General features: G+C 37.4%; 1 protein-coding gene across 6 annotated transcripts in view; it reads left to right on the top strand.

Annotated features, from left to right (window-relative positions):
• The window catches only part of LOC119661721 (serine-rich adhesin for platelets), a 375,597-nt gene that overhangs the window by 29,041 nt on the left and 327,375 nt on the right, over window positions 1-19,181 (top strand). For 2 of the 6 annotated variants that reach the window (XM_038071183.1, XM_038071181.1), the window contains exon 1: window positions 9,018-10,288. The exons of 3 other annotated variants lie outside the window; for them this stretch is intronic. In XM_038071183.1, coding sequence (XP_037927111.1) covers window positions 10,286-10,288 — 3 coding nt within the window. In that variant the 5' untranslated portion in view covers window positions 9,018-10,285. Of the gene's footprint in view, window positions 1-9,017; window positions 10,289-19,181 lie in introns of those variants that run through there. One more of the 6 variants, XM_038071184.1, reaches the window with a different exon arrangement.

Genomic DNA, 19,181 nt, shown 5'->3' with positions numbered 1-19,181 from the left:
TTTGGCTATCAAACTGAAAGTTAATGTTTAAAATCAAATCCAATTTTGAGATGATGTAAATTAAAAAAGCCATGATAGCCATCTGAATGAGAACCCTCCCGCATTTCAATTTTCAACAACATAATGGATGCAAATACTATTTATTAAATTAATTAAATTAAATAATATTTCTAAATTTCGTTCTTTTTTCTTGCAGGTAAGCGAAATTCTTCAATACTATCCACAGGTTTCAATTCAATAATGAAAGTATGTACGCATTTTAACATCCAAATTAGTCATTCATTCGTTCAATAGAAATTCACAAATGTTTTTGGGTGTAATGATTTGTTTTCTTTCATGTTATCAGTGCCAATTATTTCCAAATGGTTTGTCAAACAGATTTCATCCCTTATTCTTCATTTCATCCTTAGAATTTTCTAAAAAACCTGCAAAATAATTTTCAGAAAAAAAATGATTTGCTTTTCATTACATTTTTTTTATAGATTACCTACACAAAGCGGGTATTTATCTACCTTTTGATATTGCATTTAGATATTTAGTTTGTTATTTAGATAATATTTCGGTTTATCTTTTCCTTATCGTTTTCAGACTAGATCCTTATCTTTATCATAATATCCTTATCATCAAAAAATATGCTTAGGAGGCCTCTTGTCTTTTTATCTGCACTGGATGATTCATGTATCTTTTCAGTTATGATATCTGCTCGCGTAAGGTAGATGCTAAAAGTACTATTTCAAGAGGAATCAGAGGTTTCTCTGATTGCAATGCAATTTGGTTACAACAAGTTCATTTGTGAAATTGTGTTTTAAATCATTCCTGGAATTCGAGTATTTCTGTTTCTATCTTTCTAGTGTGTATAATATTGTATTTTTGGAAATCAGATAAAACCTAGGTTGTTGAAATTAGTCATAGAAGCTACTCAAATATGGGTGATATTGTTATCTAACAACTAATAAACTGTTTTTAATACAAATGATTTTTACATTTTTCGGTTCAAAAAGAGGTGTTGCAAGGGAAGTGTTCAAGCCTGACGAAGGGTTGCGGACAATATATGTAAAAGCTCTAACAAGCACTGGAACGTATTTTCTAACAATTTTTCACTTTCCTTTTTATTTCTTCTGTTTTCTATATTTATCATTTGATTGTTTAGATAATTTTAGCGTAAGCAAAGTGAAATGGTGGGACTCTGGATAGTACTCCTCTTTCTCTTCTGGCAGTTGCTTTTAGACTCTCGAAAGCAAAACAAACGTGAACCCGGTGCTGGACTACCGCAAAGCGTACCTTCATGATTAGTTCCTTTATGTATGTCGTTTTGTCCGGCTTATTTTTTTATTACGCATATACCGGCATTTTGAGGACCAGTTGTCCTATTTCTCACTGAGTGCCGTCATGACTTGGGAGCCGATTTCTAACAGGATCACACCTGAACACTTAATTCAGGGTCCTAAATGTGAAAAATTTGATAATGATGGGTGATCTGAAAACACATTGCTCGGGCATGTACATAATAGAAAAATATGGATCACTTATATTAAAATTTTGTCACGTTGACTAGGCATCTTGAAATAATTAATAGGCAGGAAACTAGATGAAACCAACTGTACAAATTCACGTTGGTCAGTCCCTTTCAATAAGGTTACTGATCAAAATACCTTCCCTGATTAGACTCTCCACTCTGAAAAACTTACGCATTACTTTGGGGCGGCTCCATTTTTTAAACCGGCTATCGTTCTCTGCTTTCATTTTTCAGGTTTTGTGTAAAACAAGATTTTAATTAATATGGGCTTAATGTCTGTCTGTCTCACCAAATTTCCATGAAAGCTATTGTCTTGAAATTTGCTGAAAATATATAGTATTTATTTGCTGCGGGTAGCACGATTTTGCTTTAGAATTTAAGAGGATGGGGGTGAAAATGATATTAAATGAAAGTGTTCAATTAGCACTGGATTTGACCCACACATTTAAAATCGGTTAAAAATTGGGGAGAATTAAAACATAAAATGAACGTTTTCCAACCAGAAAAAAATAAAAAATCTAAGTCTCGCAATACGTCTTATTTAATAATAATAATAATCGTTGGCGCAACAATTCATATCGGATCAGGGCCTTGAAGTGTGTTAGAGCACTTCATTCAAGACCGTAACGGTACACTAGGAGGCAATGTGGTCAGCATTGCGCTCGCCCGAGATTATTACCCTGATTTGACTCAGGTACTCATTCACAGCTGAGTCGACTGGTATCCGACGTCAAATCACGATACAAATTCCACTGCCACCAGTGAAATTTGAACCGTGACCTTCCGTACGACAGCCTTGCACTCTAACCACTCAGCTATCCGGACACACGCAATTAATAAATAAGTGCGCTATAACCACAGTTTCAAGAAGAGATGACTAAAAGAAACAGTACGGCCACCAAGGAGCTATAAATTGCGCAACTGCACCCCGTAAATGAAGCAAAGCAGCTGAAGAAATGAAACCGACAAAGTCAAACCATACTGCTTCACGACAATCCTAGGCCACATAATGCATGCTATGATATATAACATATTGAGCTATATATAACATATTGAGCAACCCAAGAGTTTAGATAAATAAAATAATAAGCATTTTGTATTCGAATAAGTATTTTATTAAATCATGACTCAACTCTGCGGCGATGCCATGAGAACCACATCCGGCACAGTTCTATTAGATTGAGTTTTTCACTCTGATTGCGTTTTTTGGCAACAAATTGTGCTAGTATAGTTTTGCTACCACCGGCGTCCTGCGTAAATATGTTTCTCATATGCCATTTGGCAGCGTCAGGGCGCCCCACTGACATTGATGACGACAAAATTGTGACAGTGATCATATCAAACCCACGTTATATTACCCGAATACAACATAGAAACATTATATAAACTCGATATATAGTTTTTTAGTGAATCCAAAGAAATTCATTTTCTGGCGGGTATTAACGTCTAGGATATGCTGGCAAAGTGTCAAGAAAACAATTCGAACGCGAAGATACGCCCAAAACGACTTTAAAAGCAAAACTTCATCAAAGAAATGTTATGTCCTCATGCGGTAACTTTAGAAGGGTGTGGCGCTTTGGAGCTCTTACCAAGAAATGGAACGATTAACACGGAAAAGTATTGTCGGTAATTAAAAATCTTTCGCCCAGGAATGCCGGGAGCCCGTCAGCTGCACAACATCGCGATAATGTGACACTCCACACATCTTTAGTGACCCGTAAAAAATTATTGGAGCATGGATAGGATGTGCTATCTGACCCATACGTCTTATTTACTCCAATAAAATTAGTAATGGTAATTTCAATATTTCATAAATTTACAGGAAAAACATAAAACGGGCATCATAAAATATAAGTAACTATACATGGCATAATACTAGAAAGTTTGATTGGAATCCTACTTTTCCTAACAAAATGATAGCATGCCATAGTTGTAATTTTTATGTGAATTTAATGCACGCAAATATTCTAACTAACTAAAAATTTTTGGATAATCACTGTAAAGCCCCAGTATACTAAAATTCATTAATCTTACAATGTTAAAATCACCGGGTATTTACATTATTTAGCCTAACTTGACAAGTGATCACCAACGTCAAGGGTTGCTTGGATAGCTAGTACATAGATGAGGGACCAAATTGAAGTTTTATATTCGCATTTTTCCGATAATTCTTCTCAGAAATCTCCTTTCACGCAAAGCTTCGTACGGCTGTGCATGTAACTGATCCTCAATTTCCAGGACGCAATAGAATGCTTTATTTGCAAGTTCCTGAGTTCCTTTTCTAATTTCGGCAGACTCCTTAAAATTTCTATGCATCATTAGTTCAATTCTGGATAAATAAAGATGCCTACAAAAATGTTCGCTCACAGCCTAAACAAACGTATTTGCTTGGTTGGCCGAATCATTTTTCATTCAATCACCACCAACCGCTTGAATAGTCAAAGCTGACAGACCAACTGCATCCTAGCCACGTTACGACTGCCGGTCAAATGCAAACTCTTCAGGCGTAACTGGCAGACAGAGCTGAGCGATGGCGGACTTGAGCAAATAAACCTGTCTACATTTCCTTTATTATATTGTCGATCGTGACATTTTGCCTGATGGATTGTGTGTGAAGGATTGAGGCCGTAATGTTAAAGTCGTCCCTGTGCTCTAGAACAATGTAACTGTGACCGGAAACTTCCAAATCACATGCTCTAGCGCCAGATTCAATGTGGTTATCCGTTACCCTACTTTAGCCGGTTCTTTGTTACGAATGCGTTCGTCAGAAGGTTGTTGATCTTCACTTGCTCAGTCTAGTTAGTCCCAGTCTTTTTGGCGAGCCAGACAAGTTTCGTTTGGATTTTGAAAGCAAGCGTTATTTTGTTTCAGAAATATTTGTTGGACGTTAACATTAAATTCATAGCATTTCTCCAGTACTTGTTTGACCTTAAACTGTTGGCTTTTTGTTGATAGTCCAAATCGCTCTGTGGCACTCGGCATGCTACGGACTAAATTATTTAGAGCATTTCTGGTTCATCAGGCGCCTTGCTTAATAAGTTCTGCTGGGATATCACTTATGCCCGCCGCTTCTTTGTTTTTCTGATTCTTGATGGCTGATTCTACATAATCCAGCGTTGTAGGATCAATGTGTTATTCGTCTATTAGTCTTATTGCTGGAATGGTTGAGTTTCCCGTGCAAGGTTAAGTTCTTGTTAACATATGATCCCTATTATTCCTGTGTTTATTTTTTTTTGTCATCAGCGATGATTATCCTAGCTTTTCTGTAACAAAATGTTGTTTTTAATTGGAAGTCACGCCTCGGGCTTTTCATTAGGTTGTCCTAATTCTCTTTCTTCATCCTTGTGGTTCGGGTCCTTCTACACGCCTCATTTTTGTTGTCGAGTACTTCATATCCAATTACTCCCTCCGCTGTAGTTTTGAGTGCGTTCTTGATCCCTGTCCAATCACTGTCTACGGTCTGAATCGACATATTTTGTAGTATTGGATTCAATCCTTCTTTTAGTCGGACTCTGTTGTCCTTTGCGACGTCTCGTTTTGCAGACTTTGTATCTACCTTTTATTCCGTACGCCTTTGACATAGGACGCCTGTATGGTAGTGTCAGAGTCACAATTCGCTCCTCGATATGATCTGAAGATAATCTTTTTTGAATGAGGGCATTCAATCAAATAGTTGATTACAATGCCGTCTGGCGATGCCCCGGTCCTTTTATTGAAGCATTTGTTTGGCAGGTATATTGATTTTATAATTAGATTTCTTCAATGTGAAAAATCACTTAGGCATTGGACGTTGTCATTCGATGCATGATGCAGATTGTGGCCATCGGTAGTTCCCTTTTTGTCTCCTCCTTCCTCCCGTTCGACAAGTTTTATTATGATGTCATTTGGTGACGGCGATTCGACAAATCTTTCCAAACTGTCGTAGAAATTGCTTTTAATTTCGTCGTCTTTCTCTTTCCTTGGAGCAAGGGCATTTATCAGCTAGACATTCACCAATTGGTCTTTGATACGAATCGCATATATTCTTTCACTCATGGGCTTGAAGTCCAAATTCCTACTTCACTCAAAGCGGCGACGAACATCGGTTTTCCTGATAGTTTTTGAAAATTGTATTCTTGGCGAATCTGTTGTTTCCCGGATTACCGGATACCACGTGGATGTGGGGGATTGGAGAGCAGAATTGCAAGAATTTATTTGCAGACGGTTTTTCTCGTGGATTAGGTGGTCAAGCAACCATCCTGAGTGGCCGAAGACGACCCGGAGGGAAGAGCTATCCAAAAATCTAAAAGAAAAAGAAAAAAAAGAAAAGCGACCGTGAAAGTCTGCCCGCAAATACTCCTCCGCGGAGGATATTCCTAATGTGTACGAGTTTGCGGGGTCAGGGAGGAGGAGAAAAGAATGAATTCTTCAAATTAAATAAATTAACTGAAATGCATGTTTTTTCATCACGCTCGGTTGCTAACTTTGAAAGTTTTCAGGCTATAAAATCCACCAAAAATCAGAGAAAACTGCACTAAACAATTAACTATGGAAAAGTCCTCCGAGCTACAATCTCTTTAAATAAAATTTCCCTGGTTGAAAAAGGAAAATTGCGGAAAACCAAAAGCAATTCTCCCGTTGATGTGAATCCGTTGCGAAAAACTCACGTTCTTCTTTCTATTGTGATGCCCCTAGAAATCCGAGAGGCTCAACTTCACAAAGGTTGATGACCTAACTACCTCTTAGTGATCTGAAATGAAATCAGCTTTTACAGCAATTTGGCGAGTCCGATCCGTCCGGACAATATTCAACGAATCACCTCTTCGTGACGTTATCTCACACTAAAATGTCACAATTTCGATCCACCGCGCTCCAAAATCTTTCTCCTAAGTTTGTAGCACAAAGTATAGGACTGTCAACTTGCTTCCAACACCTCCAAAATCTCAATCAAAAAAAAAATCCCTTCTGTCCATAAGCCGTCTCTCGATCAGCCAGTCTCGTTGATATGGCCTTCAACTTCTCGAGTTCTTGGTGCGAGGAGCATGTGCAGCAGCGTTGATGGATGCGGCAGATCATTCCCCTCTGTCACGATCAATTCACCCGAATGTATTCAATACTGTGCAATATGCGGCGAAATTGAAGGTAATCTGACACTATAGAATGCATTATTTGATCAAATTAATCCCGAAAAATGCAAATAAAATCCCGCTCCTGTCACGAAGCTGCGGTCACTACAATGTACATAGTTCGATCGGTGATTGGTCACTGATTTCACTCCAAATCCTAAGCTACCATTGACCATCATCATCCCGTTAGAGTGAATGGCCTGTTTTACTCCATAAATTAATATTTATACATATATTATGAGAAAATTCTGGCTAGTTGTAACTTACTGGGCAATCGAAAAACTTATTTGAAGATTGCCATGAAGGATAAAGCAAAGGTCATTCGATCACCGAGGTCAGGCGCTATCGGAATTATTAAGGACTTAGGTTCGGAGACCGAATGGAAATTTGACTTTCACTTTATTACTTTTCGGTTTAATTATAGAAAAGATACATAACATAAAATACCATATTACAAAGTGTTTTTTTATTCTACCATTACTAAAAAAAATGATAGGCAGTCCCACTTGTCTTTTTCGTGTTAATTTGTTGCATCCCATTCAAAGTGCTAGTCTGACATATGCTGTATTAAAGACCCATATATATGCCGAGAGTATTCTTAGGTAATTTAATGAGCAATAATTATTGAGCAGCAATTACAAATTACCCAAATAACGTAATAGTACATAACATTACATTGGATTATTTTACATTACCAATTACTGAAATGACCCGGTTAGACGATGGTTGTCTAGTCGCTAAGGTTAAGCGCTGTTGATAATTTATTGTACTTAACTAGGGGACCGGATAAACATTTTTTTTCGGTCAATTGATTCATAATATAGAATACCATACCCTGAAATTTATAGATGATAAAACCGTGCAAAATTGCGTAGCTAAACTACGAACAGCGGTTTCTCGATTTGGTTTATGTAGATTTTGACAAGTATCCTTTATTGTCACTACCACGATTTTTTTCACAAGCTTGCGAAGTTCTTTAGTTTAATTAAAGTGATTTTGTAAAATATTGCGGTTTTTCAGAGCCTCGACCCATTGTCAAGTTGGTAATTACTTTTCGCTGAATAAGCAAAGATTACAATGTGCTTTTTCATGCTATAGTCTGTTCACTCAAACGCGCTATAGTAATGTTTGATAGGGTTAGTTTACCAAAGTTAACAAAAATCCTAAAACCGCCTATAAAAAACGTCACGAACTTTTTCCTCGTTTTAATAGTGAAAAGCATTCCTGCTTGACTCGCAAGCAAAAGGCGGGTCATGTCAATAAATCCATCCCGTGTACCAGGTGAAGCCAGAGGGTTTCCAAGGGATTACATTCTTTTAAAGCTAATGTCATCACAGCGGCATTATTGACTGCAATTATTTCATATAGAGTAATCATTGAATAGAAAGTGTCGAGACGGGAGAACGTCAATTCGGATATTTTTCTTCATTCAAAAAGAACTTCCAAAGAGGCCACTCAGAAATTCTGTAAATCTTTTGAATAATTCAGATATTCTTTCCCCTCGTTTCTTATAGATGACATTGTTGACGTTTATGTTACGTTATTTCAAGGAAGTTTAATTTCCTTCCCAAATCGGAATAATTATTCGCCTAAAATTAATTACCATAAATTATAAAATGTATGTTTTTTTCTATCACTCTTTTGAATCGACCTCAGTTATTGTTTCCGACGGCGATTGGTTACCATCACCCCCGTAATATCGATTAAGTTTATTTGTAGAAGTCATTCTCTCGAAGGAACAATGGCCATGTTCATTTCCGAAACATCATGTAGTTCCTTCAACTTCATGTCAACGGACAAGGCTATCGCTAATGACATCTAAATATAAGAAATTGCGATGTCCTTTCTTCATTCAATGAATTAATCTTGATATCTAAGCGTTAGCAAATAAAGTATTATACATATGAGGTCGTTTGAAATTTTTCACAGGAATAAGTTGGAAGCCATGAGGGTAAAGGTGATTCAAAAACCTATTATCCTTGGAGATATATTTTACGTGTCTCGCGCTAGCATGTGCTCATGACTCGTTGGAATTGCTCCAAAGTGAACCTAGACGAGGATTGTAAATGGCGTTGTTGGCTCATCGAATATTTATCAATGCAATCTATAAATGGAATATAACTTTTTGGATGTGCTTGGAATAGATAATCCTCCGGACAGGTTGATTTCTTTCCAGCATTCCGGTTTCTTTCGATTAAGTATTTTCATGGTTTTCTAGATAGATAATATCCGAATACAATCTTGTATCTTTTTCTAGCCGGCAACACTATCTATTAGTAATCACTTATTTGGAAGGTCGAAGCGGGAGTGTTAGCGTGCATTTATCGAATTGCTGAGGCCAGGCAGTCATGGTTGCCGGCGGTATAGCGATGAGCTTGGGCTTGGGCAACAGTTGTCTTCAGCAATCTGACGTCCACGGCAGCTCACTATCTGTATTTTCTAGCAACATTATGAGTCAGACACGCATCGTTCGATCGAATGGTGTAGCTAAAATTATTTCTCTTCGGTGCTTCGTTATTGCTGTAAACCCGGAGTGTATTCCGCGGATGGAGTTGGCTTCATGTTGCTAGGTTCCGCCACAAAACGAGTTCGGGTTTCGCGGGCGACCAAACAACAAACTTGTTTAGTTTCTGTCAAGAAGACGTCGGTTTCGGTGTCATTTGGGCGTCTTACGCTTTCGCGACGGACAGCCGGACAAGTTGGACGGGATCTTCTTTCGATTTCTTTTAGGAAATTCAGAAAGTCTAGTGCGGCAGAATAAGAGTTTCTCGTCTAGAAAGAAAGCCCACTGGGCAGTGTGTATCGGTTCATGGTCTTTACTCTGCGCAATAACCTTCTTCAGTTTTAATTTATTGGGCCTGAAAAGTTTCTCTTACTTCGCACGCCTGGTTTTTGGCTATTTTCTAATTTTGTACTGTGCGATTTTGAGGTAAAAATTGCTTACTTGTAACTACAAGATTCATTTCTTGCTGAAAAAAGTTGAAAAAAAAATGTTTTGCGGTCTCACGAATGCGGTTTTTGATGGCAACGGGGTGATGGCCTGCGGAGGAGTTCTCTTACTGTTCTGATTTTGGCAACAAAGATTTTGCAATCGGTCTCCGGATGAAAGTGATGCCGCGGTAGAAGTGTCGGTTTGAAGCTTTAGTTTTTATTTTCCCAATTTTCCTAAAGATTTTTAACATCGATGTTTTTCTGCTTTTAATTGTGAGACCAAGACGTGGGTGGATGACGCGATTTTTTTGGCTTTTGTTGTTACCTGTGCCGCGACAGTAATGGCAGTTGCGATAAAACACTGCCTGATATGGGTAATTGGTGGATAAGAGACGGTGACGCGATCATGGATAGTGTTATCTTATAATGATGTACATGGAAGCCATATGGGATGGATGATTTACGATACGTTACCCTCAGTGTTGGTTCGTGATTTATTGTGAGATTTGTGGGAAGTACAAATCTACTTTTAATAGTGTTCAACTAGAAATTCGCGAATGAAAATTTTTAAATATCAATAAATCAAAGTGGATTCACTCACTTTATTGAATTTTTTACCATGGTGATTTAGACAAGTGGATAGTCCGATTTGTTTTATGTTGCCTGTCTCTGCTGCACTCACCTTTAATTCACTTTTTGGATTACGTGGAAAAAGGATTCTCTCTATTGTTGCATGGTAACATTTACTATTACTTTTGCGTTGCTAATATTGCATTGTAGGCCGCCCTGTTTAATTGTAATCGTTGTGAATGCTCTGCTCAGAAAACTTAACAATACTAACGATAGGATTTATGAAATTAACGAGAAAGTTTAAAATATTTACGGATGCAATATCTTTATTTGACCAACTTTGCACTTCTGGGAAACCGAATGCAAATACACTTAATGAGGACCAAACTAACAAAAATTTCCATTTGATTGGAGGTCTGTGTACGTAAATATAACATAAAGGGGCGAATGTGACTTTTGCGAGCACCTTATCGGAAAGAAATTTGATATTCATCTTATAGATTGCGGTTTGCTGATGTCATATACAAATATTATTGACTGACAATGATGTAAATAATATGATATTGTTCGGCGGTATCGGGACTAAAAACAAACCTTGTATACATATGCAGAAAGTACAGCAGAATTGAACTCCAATGAAGTTGAAGTATGGAAGCTGTTTTACCATTTTTTCAAGTTGAATTGTACTTCCTCTAGTCGCCATAACCACTAGCATAAGAACCGAGTTTTGTTTAAGCCTCCTAAATTTGCTTAGTATCATTGAGCTAGCAAATATTGCTGAAATTTTACGGCGCCTTGATTACTTAGATGTTTATTGTTTTTTCGGTGACGTTATTTAGACGGTTTGCGAGATGCTTCTCTTGGAAGAAAATATTTCTCGGTAGATAATAACTCCCCTGGCTTTTCTGTAGGTTTGATAAGGGATGGGAAAAAATTGTTAGAAATATGAAGCCATCAAAGTAACAATTGATTAAGAAGATGCAACTGCAGTCTCGGAATATAACATAGTTAGGGTGTAATGGGACTGTAGGAATTTCCAAACATTAATATTTCTCTGAGTGTAATTACGCGGTATCTCTAGCGATTAAATTATTTGAAATAATAAAAAATTACTTTTCCTTTTCGCTAGTGGTCTTGCAAATACCGATATTTCAGGAACCACTTGTTCCCTTCATCAGTGCTCTGCTCAGGTATTGATGAAGGGAACAAGTGGTTCCCGAAATATCGGTATTTGCAAGACCAATAAACTAACACTAGCGAATAGGAAAAGCAAGTTTTTATTATTTCAAATAATTAATCTTTCATTTATTTACTTCCGTTTTGAAAGGACTTTTGTAATTGATATTCGTTAGAAGCCATTTGTGTATATTTACAAGTATTTTCAAATGAAAGTACATTATGGAAGACTCTGTACCGCAAGTAAGGATTTTTGGACATACGGTAAATTTTTAATTAATCGTTTGAAAAAAGTGCATGCAGGAAAAAAAAGAACGCTTTGCCAAAACTGTGTGTCAGGAGGACGACCACTATATATAGATTTGAGGCTGAATCATCAACGTTATTTCTTTTCTTTTGTGTTATTTGGCAATATGTGAAGCCTAAAACGGAAAATTCGTAAAAAAGTGTCCCTGTTATAACTTGCCCAAATCGTGTGTGTGTGAAACTACAATGTTGGTTTAACCAGTATTCAATGGAGGATGAACGCCTTGAACATAAACATTGATTTCCAATCTTAAAATTTTTCCCTTGAAGTCGAAAATTCAAATCTATTTTTTCGACATTCATTGCGAAAGAACTACTGAAGATAATTATGATATTTTGTATTTTTCTGATACATTTTTGATCTTTGAAATGTATTTTTCAAAATTAATAACAATCGACCTCCCAATCTGGAAATGTCCTTGACCGCGTCAATACAAAAGTGCCACAGGCGGGCTATAAGACTTGGGTCGTCTGAGTTGTATCAAATCAAAGAAGAAAGAAACATGCTTTTAGTGTTATGTAGACTATCTTTTTTTCAGAGATAGTTTTTTATTTCGAAGTCTTTTTAAATCTCTGAAAGGTGTTTGTTTTTTAACTTCGAATTTCGAGCAATTTTTCTGTCTATTGAAGGCTGTCAAAATGGAATTCCTGGAAAAACTTAGCAACATGCCTCCTGAATAACGAAAAAAAATTAAACTTTCTACAAATGTTTCTAGTAGATATCATACCACAAAGATAAACAAAGACAGCTTTTTGTAAATCGCGTTTAAAGATATGATAAATGATAGTGTAAAATGAAGTAATCTACGATATTGGGCTTGTAGAGTTCATCTTCTCTGTCATGGGTTGTTCTTGATTTGGCAAGAGTTGAAGGTTAAATTTTGGGAAAGGATTCATACCCGAAAGAGGGCCGAAGCGTAGAAGCACCCGAAAAGTCCGAGGTTTCACATTCCATATATCTACGAAGGAAAGTGTACCTCACAAAAATCTTTAGTGTGGTATACAATGTCAAGATTTGAAATATACGGGACAATAGAACAAAAAAAAGTGGATTCCTTGGAACTCCATAAGAAGGATCTTTTGGCAATTTCGACAAAAAGTTGCATACCAGTATAAAATCGATCGAAAATGAAATCGAGCTCAGCTTCCTGATGTTGAGATATCAGATTATTGTAAGAAGCTTCAAATTGCCGAATAATATTTTTTTAAGGTTTTGTGTAAAACAAAACCTTATTAAAATCGATTCAATGTCTGTCTGTCTGTCTGTCACACGCATTTTTCTCCAAAACGGCTAAACCGATCCGAACGAAATTTGGTGGACAGATGGGAACTATGAAATCCCACGCATACAGTGAGTGGCATAAATATAGGTGGAGTTTAAAGGGGGGCTCCCCATACATGTAAAGGGGGGATTCAAAAATTTTTTTCACCGGATATAGTTATGTAAGGTATTAAATGAAAGGTCTCGATTTGTACTTTCCGAAACTGACATTACTTTTTGGCATAAATTGCAAAGTGCGTGAGCAAGGAGTCAAAATGTACGCACTTAAAGTGAGACAGGACTCATTTTCGGAAACTACCCAACCTAAAAATCCGAAAAAAATCAGGGTGGTGCGCCTAGATGAAATCTAGGCCTCAAAATATGTCCCATTCCGATATCTGCTCAAATAAACTTACTAATAGTATATTACTACTTTTTAGAAATTTACTGAAAACCCCCCTTAAATTCATCCTAGGACTTCCGGCATAGACCACAATATTTCCAGCATAGAGGACAATATTTCGTGTATATGCGCTAAATTTCATAGAAATCAGGCAATTAACGCCAAAGTTATAGCAGTTCAAACTTAGCAATTTCGCGCGAGTTTACTGCTTCCAAAGCCATGCAAATCAGATGCTGACGTCATAATTACCCGGAATAATTGACATTCGCGCGGAATGTTAAAGTCACATTTATGAAGAATCTATTTATCTGCAGCCCTTTTTAAGGTTTTGTGTAAAACACTTATGTGAAATCTAATCTTCGAGAGATGTCCCATTCCGGTATCTGCTCAAAAAATTTACTAATAGTATATTATCAACTTTTAGAAATAGACTAAAAAACTCCCCTTAAGTTCATCCTAAGTGTACTAAATTGCATCGACGTAGAGGACAGCCTTGTGCATACACATGCCAGGTTTCATGAAAATCCAACTATTAGTGGGAAAGTTATAGCAGTGCAAACTTATCAATTTCGTGCTAATTAACAGCATTCTAAGCCATACAAATAAGATGCTGACGTCATAATTAACGAGAATAATTGAAATTCGAGTGAAATATTAAAATTCCATTCAAGAAGAATCTAATTCTCCCTAGCCCTTTTTAAGGTTTTGTGTAAACACAAAACCTTATTAAAATCGGTTTACCGTCTGTCTGTCTGTCTGTCTGTCTGTCTGTCTGTCTGTCCGTCTGTCTGTCTGTCCGTCACACGCATTTTTCTCAGAAACGGTTATAGCGATTGACACCAAATTTGGTGGAAAGGTGGGAACTGTGAACGCTCACACATACAGTGAAGTACATCCCTTTACGTCGAATTTAAGGGGGGGTTCCCATACATGCAAAAGGGGGGTGTAAATTTTTTTTTCATCAAATATACTCATGTGGGGTATCAAATTAAAGGTCTCGGCTAGTACTTTTCGAAGCCGGTCTTGGTTTTGACATTTGTTGGAAAGGTGGGGAGTGCGGGGGGTTGAAAGTGACCATTCCTTTAAGGGGGCCATTCTCAGAAACTACTGAACCGAAAAATCTGAAAAAAATCAGCAGGCTGCCACTATATGGTGCCTGGGCTCCGAAATACCTTCCATACTGATATCTGTACAAATAAAGTTAATAATAGTATATTACCATAATTTTTAGTAATTGGCTGCAAAACCCCCCTTAAGTTCATGTTAGCACCATATAGGATAATAATATAGGATATAACATTGAGCATGATTTCACCAAGTTTGGTCGAAATAGCGCTATTACTAACAAAGTTATCATACGTCAAAGTTGTCGCTTCCTTGCAAATTCAAGACTATGCATGTCAATATCATCCGAAAGTGAATATTCTCACATAATATATGCATACATTACGTGCTACGTACTAAGAAATACACAAAACCTTTCGTACCTGAAGCGTCCAGCTTCCTGTATATAAACAAGTCCATATTTGATGTTGGTTAAATAGTTTTTATTCGCTAATAATATTAAACTGAGAGCGTGAAGCGTGTGAGGTTAACCATTATCAACATAGGGCTTTCCATCAAATGATTTATTTAAATCGCTTTCTAGAAAATAGAGGGCAATGGAATTTTTAGCTATATTACACGGAGCTGTCGTGCACTCGTCGCTCCTCATATCTTTTTCTTTTTCTTCAGCCTTCAGTTCACAAGCGGGGTCGGCTCGTGATGATCGGTTTCGTCATTTTATTTTATCAAATGCCTGATTAGGATGTAATCGCGAGACCTTTAAATCCCCATCCAGCGTATCAAGCCACCATTTTTTTGGTTGCTTACCATTGCTTTCGATGTTCTGATCAATACTGGTTGTTGAATTCTCGTTAGCGTGAATTACGTGACCACACCATCGAAAACGCCTCTCTTGCAGTTTTTCCACGATCGATGCAAACCCATATCGATCGCGGATATTCTCATTTTAGACGTAATCAAAACGTGTCACGCCACCAGTGCAATGCAACACCTTCGTCCCCATTACCGCAAGACGCCGTTCATTACCCTTTATAGTCGGCCAACACTCAGAACTATAGAGAGTGGCAGACGGACGACATTGCAGTAAATTTTAGATTTGGGACGTGCGCTGATACGTCGATCACAAAGAACACGAGTTGGGGAATGCCACTTCATCCAGGTTGCTTTAATGCGTGAAACAATTTCATTACGCAGTTCTCCATTGGCCATTGGATAGCGTTGACTCGAGATATTTAAATCGCTGAGTTCTGGCAATGGCAGTAACCTGCCCTTCGAGTTACTTAAATCGCTCAGTTCTGGCAATGGCAGTAACCTGCCCAGAACTCGGGTCAATTCTATAAGCCAATGGAGAATTGCGTTATGCTCCTCACATAGGGAAACACAAAACCTTTTATACCTGAAGCGTCAAGCTTCCGGTTTCTCGACTTGTTTTCATTTCTGTATGACATCATAAATCTTTGAACGCCTTTTTTGATTTGCATTCTCACAGTTCATTGGTGATCATGGTTGTCCCTGCAAATCGAGAGGCTGATTCTCTATTCGGACTGTGTCGCATTCTTTGATCAAAACTTGAGCAGTAGCGTTGCTCAAGTAATGAATTGATTATGTCAGGTACCTGTTGTTTAAATAACATGACTGGAATCAAATTCACCCTTAAAATTCGTTGAAGATCATGCCTTTCGAGATGTGGGCTAGGGTTTTTCAATTCTCCTTAGGCTAGGCTAACCAAAATAATAGTTCGGATGATTGGATGGCAACACTTCATGGGCTGACAAGTCTCTGGATTGCCTGTGAGAGAATAATTTTTACTAAATTATTTAATTTAATTATTCAATACAGTTTCTCTTAAAACTGATGATTTGTTTCATCTCTCCTTCAAATCTTTTCTGTAACATGATTTTTTAAGCGCTTCCAAATTAGCATTGTTTTCCGGGTTCACTCCGTCAATTTCAACTTAGAAAATGAATAACAATCACTGGAGGCCAGATTTGGAGAGTATGTTTAATGTGGAAGAAATTGGCAATTGTGTTAGTGTGGTAAAAAAGGACTTTTTTCTTCGTCAAACATGGTCTCATTTTGATTTATTGTTTATATACAACGCGAAAAAAAAGTTGACTATTTTTCAACTCGATGTTTGAACTTTCGGTAGATTTCACTAGGCTCCAACCATGATTCTGACTGCCTATGTTAAGTAACTCAGGCATGTAATCATCGATGTATCCATAACTTGTTTGTTGTTTTTTACATTTGTCGCCACAATCGACCATTCCGAACGTTCGGTAATATCTGCCGTCATATTACCGCGTTTAAATTTACCAAACAATCTAAATATCGGTAATTTTTGGAGCAGATATGAAATGCCATTTTTGCAGTCATGGATTCGTTTGAACTCTGTTTTCAATCTGAAAACATGCAAAATAATAGCAGTGGAAAAGAAGGGAGAAATAATACATTCCAGTCCAAAATTATGCAACCCTACAAAAATTATTGTTAATACCAAAACGCAAAAGTAGGAATAGAGTCTCCAAAACTAAATTCGGCATATTCGACACCTGTACAACCAATGTGACCCAGAGAAATAGTTCCAGTAACTTAAAAAATGAAACAAGATTTTCACCTTGTAGTGGATATGCCCAACATAAAATTGCGGTTGATTGAAACAGGACCCCTTGACAGTAGTCCACACTGCATCTTTTTCAGAATCCAGCTTACTGGAAGCCATGAAAACTCATTTCAGATATTGATTTGGTGCTTCTTGTGAAATTCCATGCCTAATGTCCGCGAGTAGTCAGCTTTATTGGAGTATCCAGTGCGCTGTCTCGTAGCATTTCCTTATTCTAATTGAAACCAGGTGGAATACGGAAAATATATTGAATTTCTACAGATTAACTAGAAATGCGGCTTCAAAGATCCAACAATATTGAGCGAAAATTTCATAGAATGTCAGACTCATTTGGAGGATTATTTACGGAACGCCAATTCGTGAATATTATTTCTTCTATGAAAAAAAATACTTAAATGACTTTTGATAGGACACAACCGTCCAAAAATTGTTTCTTTCTTCGATTGCTGAGAATTTTGAATAGTGCAGCATCGGAACTTATTGAGGTCTTTTGAACTCGCTGAAGTGACCGATTCTTCACATTGAGGGTCTGTCAGCAATCGTTCTTTACGAAGGGTGGTGGAAAAATAATGAGACTGATTTTTCATTTACCAAAGCTTTTGTTTTTTTCAAACACAATTGTTATCCCCTTCAAAATAGTTCCGTTGGGCAGCTTCACACCTTTGATAGCAGCGCTGGATGACTTAACCAGTATATGCTTCAGCATGCCCGTTACACTCTTTTGGATATTTTATAAAGTCCCGAAATGATGTCCTTGATGACATTTTTCAATTTAGGAAAAAGGAAAAGGTCACAAGGGCTGTAGTCAGGTGAACAGGTGGGTTGAGGAACCACAGGAATGCCTTTGACAGAAAGAACAGTTTGACATGAGACGTTGTCATGATGGAGCATTTATTTGTTCGTAGTGTCTGGTTTCACGCGAAGGGTCCTTTTTCAAGGACAGTTTATAAAAAAAAAATCTGGTTGACAGTTTCCCCTTCTCTAGGAAAAACAAATCAGCGTTGGCCTTCAATTTGCTCATTCAAACTGTTTTTAATCGAGGAGGGCGCTCCTTACTTTGCTTCTTTGTCTCAAGATCGTATTTAGAAATTCATGATTCATCACCTGTGATTACATGGGTAAAGAGATCTTGCTCATTGGCGATTCTGTTTAGAAGATAAAGATCTTTAGTTTTTCAATTACCTTTCTGCTTAATTGTGAGGTTTTTCATCACCACTTTGGCGCAGTCAACATTCTCAATGTTAAACGACGGTCTGATATCACAAGAGTGATCACACGTTCGATGTTTTGGTCGGTTTCCGAAGTTGAAGGCTTCCCTGAACGGTGTTCATCTTCAACGTGTTCTGTGTCTTTCAAAAATGATTTGTATCAGCGAAAAACTTGTCCTCGGTATAAAGAATGTCCCCCGTAGGTCTGTTTTAACTTTTCAAACGTCACACTTACCGATTCTCCAAGCCTATCACAAAATTGAATGACGCAATGTTATTCCAAGTTCCGCCGTTCCATTTTGTGTAAAGCACAACCAAAATACAACGTCACAAAAATCACGTAGTTAACGGAAGGAGTTGAAACTTGCATTTAGCGGTGTGAGGGTGCTGATACGCATTGTGAAAGTGATGCTAGTCTCATTACTTTTCTGTCACACCTCATATATCTTTTGAATATCATATCATAGATTTATATTTTGTTATCAGTTTGCTTGTAAGGACGATCGGCAGTAATTCCTTAAATAATTGTTATTGTTTTTTTATGAGACTTGCATACTCTGGTGTGAATGGCCTCCATATCCTTTCCGCCAAAATGTGAGCTGGTTTTTTGATTTTCAAAATTTTCACAACTATTTGTTCCATTAAAGCCCAGACGCTCCTGTGGGTTGTGTTGATTGAAATAATAGGTTGGATTTCACCAAATCTGCGATAAGCAACCTGCGAGCATATTTTTACTTCCCGATATTAGGCATGATCTTTGCTAGAGATGAACGTGCGTTCTGTGTGTATAGTCTTGACATCAATCAGCATCCCCAGGTAATTAACGACCGATTTTGAAACAACCTCCTTATCACCAACCTGGATGTTGACAGTATTCTTTTTCTCGCGATTGGGAATGATAATCGCGTCCGTCTTTTCATTCTCTAGATACAATTCGATCAATTGTAAATATGTTTTGGTAGCATGAATGGTTTCACTTCTATCTAGTTTCACGTACTGCGCGTGTTTCACAATTAT

This window comes from Hermetia illucens, chromosome 1 (genome assembly GCF_905115235.1).
Source record: "Hermetia illucens chromosome 1, iHerIll2.2.curated.20191125, whole genome shotgun sequence".
In the NCBI taxonomy this organism is placed as follows: Eukaryota; Metazoa; Arthropoda; class Insecta; order Diptera; family Stratiomyidae; genus Hermetia; species Hermetia illucens.
The sequence above is the reverse complement of the archived record's forward strand: the minus strand, read 5'-3'. Positions and strand labels throughout refer to the sequence as shown.